The sequence below is a fragment of the Frankliniella occidentalis genome, unplaced genomic scaffold (assembly GCF_000697945.3).
Source record: "Frankliniella occidentalis isolate FOCC.00 unplaced genomic scaffold, Focc_3.1 Scaffold39, whole genome shotgun sequence".
Lineage (NCBI taxonomy): Eukaryota > Metazoa > Arthropoda > Insecta > Thysanoptera > Thripidae > Frankliniella > Frankliniella occidentalis.
Genome location: NW_026267169.1, coordinates 796,797 through 806,668, shown reverse-complemented (window position 1 = coordinate 806,668; position 9,872 = coordinate 796,797). Strand labels below are relative to the sequence as shown.

General features: G+C 57.1%; 2 protein-coding genes across 2 annotated transcripts in view; both read left to right on the top strand.

Moving 5' to 3' along the window:
- Nucleotides 1–28, top strand: part of LOC113213049 (zinc finger protein 883-like) — a 31,277-nt gene extending 31,249 nt beyond the window's left edge. Inside the window, exon 9 of the mRNA XM_052266524.1 lies at nucleotides 18–28. Within this exon, the coding sequence (XP_052122484.1) occupies nucleotides 18–28 (11 nt within the window). The remainder of the gene's footprint in view (nucleotides 1–17) is intronic.
- LOC127749216 (uncharacterized) overlaps nucleotides 7–9,872 on the top strand; it is an 11,973-nt gene continuing 2,107 nt past the window's right edge. Inside the window, exons 1-2 of the mRNA XM_052266523.1 lie at nucleotides 7–479; nucleotides 2,905–3,072. Of these exons, the coding sequence (XP_052122483.1) occupies nucleotides 435–479; nucleotides 2,905–3,072 (213 nt within the window). The 5' untranslated portion in view covers nucleotides 7–434. The remainder of the gene's footprint in view (nucleotides 480–2,904; nucleotides 3,073–9,872) is intronic.

The following is a 9,872-nucleotide window of genomic DNA, read 5'->3' as shown; positions in this document are numbered from 1 at the left end:
GAACCCGGCCCGCACAGGCACCTGTTGATTCTGAGGCTCTGCTCGAGGCCGCCGTCGAACCGCGCGAGTGGCTGCAGTGACCGGCCCGCGCCGATGCAGTGGCGGGGCGAGCAGTGTCGACGACGACGACCCCACCGGGGCACCCCCCGCAGGGCGGTGACGTCGCCGACCGAGACCCGCCGCTGACGGCCGGCTCCGGCTGCTGGCCTGCCGCCGTGCACGCCGCGGCCGCGGCGCCCGCCTCCGACACGCTGCCTCCGGGGCCCAGCGCCATCCCCCGGTACGACGTCGACGTCCACCCGGCCAGGATCACCCTGCCGGGGGTCATCGCCACCCTGCCGGGGGAGCAGGAGCAGCAGCTGCACCAGCTGCACGGCGTGCACCCCCACGGAGACCTGGACCCCCACCTGGACGCCGCCGCCGCCACCCAGACCATGCCCGTCGTCATGGAGAACGGCGCCAGAGGACCGCACTCTTGGGTCAGTTACAAAACGTTGCAGCTTACTTCAGCTGGACCGGACATTCTTGTGACGGCCTAGCGCCCTAAGCGTGGGAGAACGGGGAGGTAGTTTAGCCGGCCTAGTTCAATAGACCATTTGTTGATAAGAAAAAGAAAAAGAACAAACCTAGCAAGCTATGGTAGTGCCTCTCGTCCCTCTCCACCTCTCCCCTATCTCTACCCTCTACCCTAGGTTTACCTTTTGTTTGTCATGTCTCCCTCACTGAAATTGTTCTTTAACGTCAGCAATTCCAGTGTTTTAAGAAAAAAAATAGGGTTTGTTGCTGTTGCTGTTTTGTGTAAGAACCTGTGGCGGTTGTCAAAGCATTATCTGTATCATTTTATCATTTTTGATCATAATTCGACGGCCGTTGCGTGCTCCGCGAAGTCGTTCCAATTTTTCGCGTCCCTTTTCCTTTGATTTCCTCGTTTGGACTTGTTGATGCCGCCACCGGCGGGACTGTCTCCGTCCGTCTGTCCACTCGCGTCCGGTACGGCGCGCCTCGCGCCTCGCGCCCTGCCTGCGGTCGCGTAGGGCTGCGTTTCGAAACGAAAAAAAACAACATTCGCTCCCTGATTGACCTCCGTCCTCGTCGCGCTGCTAGCAAGACCGCGCTATGGAGGCGGGGCCGCCCCCGCGGCCGCGATGCGCCCAGTAGTAGTAGGGCAGACACGGGCACGGGTGTAATGTATAGTATACCGGCCGTGTACTGCGTTGCGGGGGAAAGGGGGGGGGGCGGGGAATGTCCTTAATGTGTGCGGGGTGCATCTGCAATTACAATGAGGGGACGAATGTAGCGCTCGCGACGTTCAGCTTACCCTTTGACTACTACTGTCCTCTCTCTCTGTGGCCCCCGGCCGCCGCACCTCGTGGTCGCGCACATCAACATCAACAACGGGCTGCACGGATTACTTTACGTTTACCAACATTGAGACCCTCTTCCTCTTTCATGTGCCATAGCGCCGCGTTACATAAGGGCCAACACGCGACGACCCATGGGAAGGGCTCCCAGCCAGCTGCAGCGGCAACAGGTGCTCACGCCGAATAAGTTTTCAAATTCAACAGGTTTATTGCAGGGTACTTACGGAAACGTTTCCAGAATTCATGCATTTTAGTGTTAATGGAATACGGGAAATATGTCATGTTTCAAATAAGGACTACAAAGATTTGTGTGTTGCTGTTTTTTACTTGTTTCTTGGCATATTGAATTACTTTTGATCTTGGCTAAAAATTTTAAGAAAGCTTTTGGTAAGAAAGCAGTGCTTACCCAGAAAATAAAATCTTCATCAATACTACTAGTTGTCTGCTTTCAACTAGAAAAACGAACTTGATGGAAGTGTACCAGGTGTTTCAGAGTAAAGACTTCAGTGCTGAGAGCGAGGGGACAATCACTCCCCTTTTTTTTACACGATTCTCGAAAAACTTGATTTCCAGTGATTCCCGTCGTTCATTCCTAGGGCTATTTGCTAGTGCTAGAAAACGCTCATATCGACCAATTTGTACGAGTTCCACTAGTTTCACGCTTAGTTTAAGCGATTTCCGTTGATTTCGATTAATTTTTATCCTGATGATTCCCAGCCAGGTGCAGACATGATTCCCGGAGTTGTTTGTTGCCCCCTCGGCTGATATTTTGGCACTCTCTCGGTAGCGGGCGCCGTGCGTGTGGAGTAAGGCAAAACCTGCAACACGGTACGCCCGATCTACTCGGAATCTTGGTGCAGCAGTTGACGAATAGGATCGGTTTACAGTCCAAATTGATACTGCGGGTGTTTCTTTGAATGCAGTACATTTGTTGCTGGATTGCATATTCGCCTAGGGGGGGGGGGGGGTAGGCGAAACCCACAACACACTAGAGGCGCACTCAAAAGAAATATCCCGTGGACATGGGTGACATGTCGGTGGGATTTGCGCGTGCTTCTCGGCGTCGCCCGTCACTGGATATGAGATGTACCCGGGCTGTAGCCGGGTGCCTGCCGCCGCCGGGTGGCGGTGGCCGCGTGGACTCTACCGGGCACTACCCTCGTGTGACTCTAGTCGGCCTTGCATTGAGATGGCGCGGCGGGGCGCGGGGTGCGGGCCGGCACATCGATCACCATGGGAACCATCGGGGATCCTCTCTGCTCGGTTTAGAGCGCTGGCGTGCGCGTCGTTCGACCAGCCTGGGAAAGTGCGCGCCCCTCCTCAATGTACTCCTCGTCTCGGAAGTGCGACCCGACGGCATGCCGACGACGTCCAAACTCGGTCAGGTCATCGAGTACACACACGCCCGGGCTTGCCGGGTTTGTTCGGCCAACGTCAACCAGGGCGCGGACTTTTTCCGAATTTTGACCTACAAATTAAATTGTCCTTCCGGTCGTCGGGTCACACGGTTACTCATGATGCGTTGTGTGTGTGTGTGTTTCAGGCGCAGTACGGCTACATGGTGTCGCCGGGGGAGCTGGACCCGGCGGGCGGACACGATGCCTGGGGCGTGGGGCCGCCCGGGCCCGGGGCTGACCCGGGTGGCCACTACAGCGCCACGCCGCCGCCGCCCCCGCACCACCTGGCGCCGATGCCCGCGTTCTACGTGCAGGTGAGCGTCGCCATCACATCGGCCTAGCCTGGCCGGAATGCATTCAAAGAGGTCGGCTTGTTCTGTATATACCATGTGGGGCGTGTGGACATGTTATAACCATGGCAACCCATAGGCACGCGTGAATGCGGTACAGTCGAACTAAGAGTCTAGTAAAGTACTATTTTGGTAAAGTAGAATCACACTACTTAAAGAATTCGCGCCACGTTGTCATGCTTACTCGGCAGAAAAAGTTTCTTAATGCACTCTGCTCCTTGCAAAGGGATATGAGAATCACAGGGAAAGTATATAGCAAAAGAAATTTGCTGGTGTTTTCTCCCGAGAGTGCATCAAGAAACGTGACCCCTCGAATGCTTTGTGACGACGACTATTTATGTGTTGGGTACTTTCACAATAAGCTATCCCTCGTGCAGGGCAAAAATATTTTTCTTTCGGTACATTTTTGCAACAGTATTTTTTTTTTTCGTATTCTAAGACCGTGTGTCTGGATACAATTGCCACAAACGTTTTGGGCAGGAAGATATAATAAGTGTGTTGCACTGATTAGACATTCATACTTTTTGTATGCCGACAATGAGAAAACGTTTTTGTGAATTTAAGCTGAATATTGTCGCGGCCTGCGCTAAAAAATACTTTAAGCCCGTCAAATTTGAAAAACAAGGGAGAGTAAAACACAAATTTCATTTTGTGCTTCGGACGCAAGGAATAAACTGGTTCTTTAACTTTTATTGACGTTCTAATTGTGGCACTGTGAAAAATATGTTCGTGCATGTACGATATATTTCGTAATTTACGAATTACGAAACGAGTCGTACATTACAACCTCCAACTTTAGCTCGTCATTCGATTCCAAGTCGATATGCAATGCTCGTAAAATTACAACTCTGAATTGTAATTGTACGACACCTTTCATAAAAAAAAAATCCTGTACTCGGTACGACTATTTTTCACAGTGGGTCGGATCATCCAAAAAGTGCGCCCGTCGTCTACGTTACGAAATTCCCAAGTTCAGCCAATGCGAGGTCTCATTCAGTCTTATATTGCCTAATAGGTAGGCAACATCTTGGCTGTAGTGCATGCATGTACTGCGGGGTGGCCTACCATGAGTTTCGCAGGCGCCTAGCTCGTAACTTACCAAATTATCGAACGGATCTGAGAAACGGGCGTTGGACTTTCTCGACGACCCCTAAGAATAAGAACAAACACGGGTCTCAGTACAGAGTTAAAACGCTTCTCGTTGACAGCGTCGCCTCACACCCACGACGCGGGCGCGGGTAAAAGCGTGGACTTTGACTTTGGTGGTAGCTTTTCTTCACCTGCCGTACATCGTAGGCGAAAACTAACCCAATGTTCGGATCATTGCGCAACACGGCATTGCAGATACCACGTATAGTGGTGTCATGAATCGCCCGACCGCCCATACTCAGTTGCATTTATAAAGACAGCGACGTCTAACCTCATACTTTCCAGGCTACGACGGCCGGGTTGTGATCAGGTAACCACCGGGTTGCCACCGAGCATAGGTTGCCACCGGTGCCGCGTCACCCTCGTGCCCGCCCGAGGCCCGAGGTGCGCCCTGGGCGCGCGCACGCCTCCACCGCCGCGCACTCGGCACGCGTCCCGGCCGACAACAACCGTACCGTAACGCACGGTGGCGGGGCCCTCGCCAATTGCCTGTGACGTCGCGCCGAGGTGCGCCGGTATCGGCCCCGCCTGTCCTGGCGAGCAGTACGAGGAGGCGCAGGAGGAGGAGGAGGAGTCGGGTACGCAAACAAGCTGCTATGGGGGGAGGGAGCAGGCGACGGGCGGGCGAATGGGCGGAGAGAGCGGAGAGCGGCCGCGCCGTACCGCCAGGGGCCTAAGTGGCTGGAGGGGGCACACGGCCAGCAGGGCGGGCACGCGCGGCCAAAATGGAGGCGGTAAACGTCGCGTTCCCTCTCTCTCTTTCCCTCTCTGACTCTCCTGCGCGCTCGCGGTCCACAGCGACAACAAACTCCGTCCACTCGCTCGCTCGCTCGGCCGGCAAAGGAGACCGATCGTGTTCTCGTTGCATCAGGCCCCGGCTGGCCCCGGCCCCCCTTCGCCTCCGCCACCGCACCGCGCCGTCTCCAGAACATCCTCGTTGGCGGCCAGGCCTGTGATCAGCGCTGACCCGCGCCGCGGGGGGTCACCACGGCACACGACTCACAAAAGGACGCATGTGGGCGGTGGGGAGCCCGACGGGGGGCAGGGCGGGTATGTCCCTCTCCATTAGAGTGGGCACTTGCTCACCTCAGTGGGCGCAACGACAACAAGCAGCACACGAAACGAAAGGGCCGACATGCAAGTTCACTGCTGCTGCTGCTGCTTCTGCGGGCGCCGTCGCGAACTCCCCCCCCCCTCTTCCCCCCACTCGATTCAAACTCCGCGGGCGCCTACCCGTGCTTCTTTCGGGCCTCGCGTCCCCGCCGCGCCCTGGCGGACCCCGCGGGCCGTCCTCTTCTTCGTCTCCGTCTTGGACGTCGCGTCTTGTCGCTGCTGGCCCCCGCCCCCGCTCCTCTCCGCCGTCCCCCCGCAGGTCCCCCGCCCCGCCCCTCCCGCCGCGCTCCGTTGCGCAGGACTTGCGGTGTGGGAACGCTCCCCTCGCGGTTTCTCAGGCCGGACGTTCGCCGGGACGGGGGCGTGGCGGGGTGTGGCGGGGCGGGGCGGGGCGGGGTAGGGCGGGGAGGGGCCCCCGCACGGAGGACTTGATCGGAGGCGCAGCAGCAGCGGCGCAAAGGGCCCGAGCCGGCCCGAGCCCCCAGCACGCCCCGGCTCCGGGCGCCGCTTCCGGTTGCGACCGGCCCGGCCGGCGGCGTGCCTCCGGGCCCGGAGGAACAGGAACAGGTTCCGGTCCTCGCCGTGTGTCCCTGCTGCGAGAAGAGGAGCCCCGTCAAAACTACTTGAACTCGAACGCTCCTGCTTCGGTTCGTACGGGCTACTTGTTGCATTTGGTTAGGGGCGGGCTCGCCGCGGAGACCTTAACGCTGGTAGTCCGAGGTAACACACAAAGTTGAAGTAATTTTAAAGCTATTTCAAATTGGTATTAAAATGGAGTCGTATTGATGTTATTTTACATCAATTTACGTCATGCGAATTTTTGTGTTGTCTGGGTCAGTTTGCCTCGCGGCGCTCGCCTCGGCGCTTTGGCGAACCGTAGATAGGCTCGCGGATACAGTATAAATTAACACATGCGACCCAATCAGAAAGGAGAAAAAGGATCAAAGTAGCACTGTATCTGTGTGTCGTGTGTCAGGGCTACGACACGTCAACACAGCAGTAATGCGGGTTTATCAACCTGCTCCAGCAGGAGGGTATGGTATTCAAACCCTCAAGACTGCTGTCTCGTCCTACCCCTGACACACGGTACTTATTGTATGTGATGTAACGGAAAGAAACCGTTTATGATTAAGTCATTCATAAACTATATAGTGTCGATCTGTTTGGCCCTTGTTAAGGAAACAAGAGCAAATTCGAATGCAATTAAGAACATTTTTTACTTCTTTTTTTAAATGTTCGGTTCGATCAATTTTACTAAATTTTAAAGTTTGATGAAAAAGTGGGTCAATTTTGAAACATCTACCAAAGTTTCACTGTTCATGCACTGAGTACAAACCAAAAAGCAGAGCGGCGGAGGGACAATGAGCACCTCGGGCTAAAAAGGGCAAAGTCCGAACACTTTGGGGAAAGTAGGAAGAAGGCAACGGGAAGGAGAGGAAAGGGGTTTGGCGCCGAGGCGGGTGCGGTGATTTAAGCTTCCCGCTAATAACATGCAAGGCAAGCGGCGGCATGAGCCGCTGGAAGAGAGGATAGAGGAGGAGGGGGGGGGGCTGTCCTTATCGCCGCGAGGACCTGGCTGGCGCCTCTGCTTTCCCACACCTCTGCCGCAGCTGGGGCGGACTGCGGAGGAGGAGAAGGAGGAGGAGGACCTTTGCGGCGGATAATAAGAATGATAATAACAACAACACAACAAAAAGGGCGGGCGCAGCTGCTACAATTTGCCACAAGGTAAAAAAAAGATTATACAAGCAGAAAATTACTAATTTTATTTTTTTGCGATTTTTGTTTTGTTTTGAATGTTACCGTCTTGCAAACGTTTACCGATATTTGATTTGGTGGGTTTGTTGCCATCGTCGTCGTAGGGCAAAGAGACACTGCCCGGTCGGCACGAGTCGGCGTGACGACGAGACTCGACGACGGCCGGCCGCGTATCGTCCCGACCCGAGGAGTCCGAGGCCTCCTTCCTGTGCCGTCCAGGATGCGGCGCGCGCACCTACTACACTATTTTCATACACGCACTGGCCGCGCACGCACGCACGGCCCTTGCTCGGCCCGGCCCGATGTCGCCCCATCCCATTCATCGTGTGTTTTCTCTCATTATTTTCTCTTTTAGCTATTGTGGCGGCATGATGCCCGGGCGCCCGCCCCGCTACTACTCCCCGCCACCGGCTGATGTGATGTGATTCCAGGGCGACTCCTGCTCTGGCTGGCAATTCTATTCAGTGGGGTCTCATAGAACGACGGCGCACGCGTTCGTTTTCGTGAACAGAAGGAATAAATGAATGAATGAGGGAATGAATGAATATAGTTTGCCGCGCTGGTCGACGGGAATGAAAGTTACAGGGGCGGGGCCCGGCCGTTAAACGACATGCATGCAGAGCTGCTGCCGGGCCGGGGTGGGAGGATGGAACTGTTGTGATCGGCCAACGGCGTACACGGGGTTCACGGAGGTCACGGAGTTTGGACCAAGCTCGTCCGCGTGAGGGAACTTCAATGGAGCGAAAGTGGTGATGTGTGGTGAGAAGGATGCGTGGTACTTTGAATGCGGAAAGGCGGCCTGAGGAAAAGGAAGGAAGGAGCATGTCGAAGTCATGCGCCTATAGGGTTGTGGAGAGGGTCATGAGGAAGTAGGGGGGGGGGGGGGGGGGGGGGGGGGGGGGCAGATGGGGAAGGGGGAAATGACGGGAGGGTCATCCCTCGCGATGAGGTACGCGACGAGGCGCGCCGTTGAACCGAGCGATATGTCGACGAGCGTGCGTGGCTCCCACGCAGCCACTTTGCCATGCGGAACCCAGCAGCAGCGGGGACTAGCAGGAGGGCCCTGCAAGGGGAAAGGGAAGAAGGGGGGCTCGTGCGCGGGGAGGAGAGGGGAGGGCGGAGGGGGTGGCGAGCACCGTGAGAACCTCGCGGTAGGCCCGCCTGGGCCCTGCTGCGGCAGCGGCTGCTGCTGCTGTGCCAACATGAATGAACGTACCCATACCGCTACCTCTCCGCTCCCCTCTCTCTCCCCTCCCGCTCAACCATCGCGCCCTCCCTGTCGGAAACTGGATCAGTTTCGCTGGTGTCGCCTTACAAAGTGAGACCCACAATGAAGATCGGGGACCGCCGCCGCCGCTGCCACCGCGGTGAGGCATAGCTTGGAGCCCCCCTTGTCGTCGTGTTCGTGTCGTGCTCCCCGGCTGCAAGTCCATGTCGTTCGGCTGTATAATCGCCGTCCTCGCACTCGCCGCGTCGTGGACGTGGACTCTCGCCCCTGGTCGCCGTCGCCGGGCTCTATTACGGCAGCGAGGTGTTCCGGCCGGCGCTCCAAGGCGCCCCTCATCTTCATTACCCCCCGCATGCTACAAGGAGGAAGTAGCTGTCCCGTATATTTTTTTTTCTTCGCCTCTTTTTTTTAATATCTTCGTCTTCTCTTTTTTTTCTCTTCTCGCCTACGTCTTGCCTCGAGTCTCATGGACTTGGACGGCATTGTGGCGACGACGACAAACGCGAGCCCGTGCTGTGTGCCGTCGCAACAACCACACGCTGCGCAGGATTTAGTAAAAAGGGGATGAGAGAAAAAAAAGTAAGGATTTGAAGAGAGGGGAGCGGTGAGGTAACGGTGGCAGCAGCAGCAGCGGCGGCGTCGGTGACTCGCAACGACCAGCCTCGTGGTGGAGATGCGGTATATTAAATAGGTGGCCGCTAATCGGTGGGCCACTATCGCAATGTTATTACCTGATAGTGACCCGAGCGTGGTGAGGCGGTGGGGTTGGTTGGCGCTGGCATGCACAGCGCCAGCGAGCTTTCGATACGGTAGGTACCCGCCCCCGCCGATCGGTCAGCAGACGACGCCGACTGACAGATCGGTGAGGTGTCAATACACTACGCAGAGGGATTATCGGATCGGTGGTCCCCGACCGGACCAAACTGTCCAAGCTGCCGTCAAGGTCGTTCTCGGGGCGGGCCCGGCGGCGGAGGCGGCGGCGGCGTCGATGCCCGGTGTGGTCAAGATGTGCGGTCGGGACCCGCGGGGTAGGGGAGGGGGGAGGGGGGCAGCGCCACGCTCTGCTGCGTCACTTGCGGGCCGGCCGGGCCGCGCGGTCAGGAAGACGCGGCCGGCCGGATCCGTGTCAACCTCGGCTCATTCTTGAAAGTTCATTTTCTATCGCGGCGATCATTAAGAGCAGAGCTGAGCAAGCTCACCGGGCAGAAAGCGCGCGCATCGTGGCGCGAGCGTGTGCGTGTGTTCAGCGGCAAGGGGTTGATGAAAGAGGGAGAGAGAGAAGGGGGGGCAGGGAGTGGAGAAAGGAGCGAGGTCCTTGTGGTACGGCCCCCTCCCCGCTGCTGGAGCGGAGCATAGATATGTTGGCCAGATTGCGGCACCTGCGCGTCGTGGCGTGGCGCGGTGGAGGTTCCTCCGAGGTTCCCACGCGGCCCGATGCCCCCCCCTTCCCCCCTCTCCCCTCCCCTCATTCCACCTCCATCACCAAGGGGCAGAACTCTGCCCCCCCCCCTCTTCC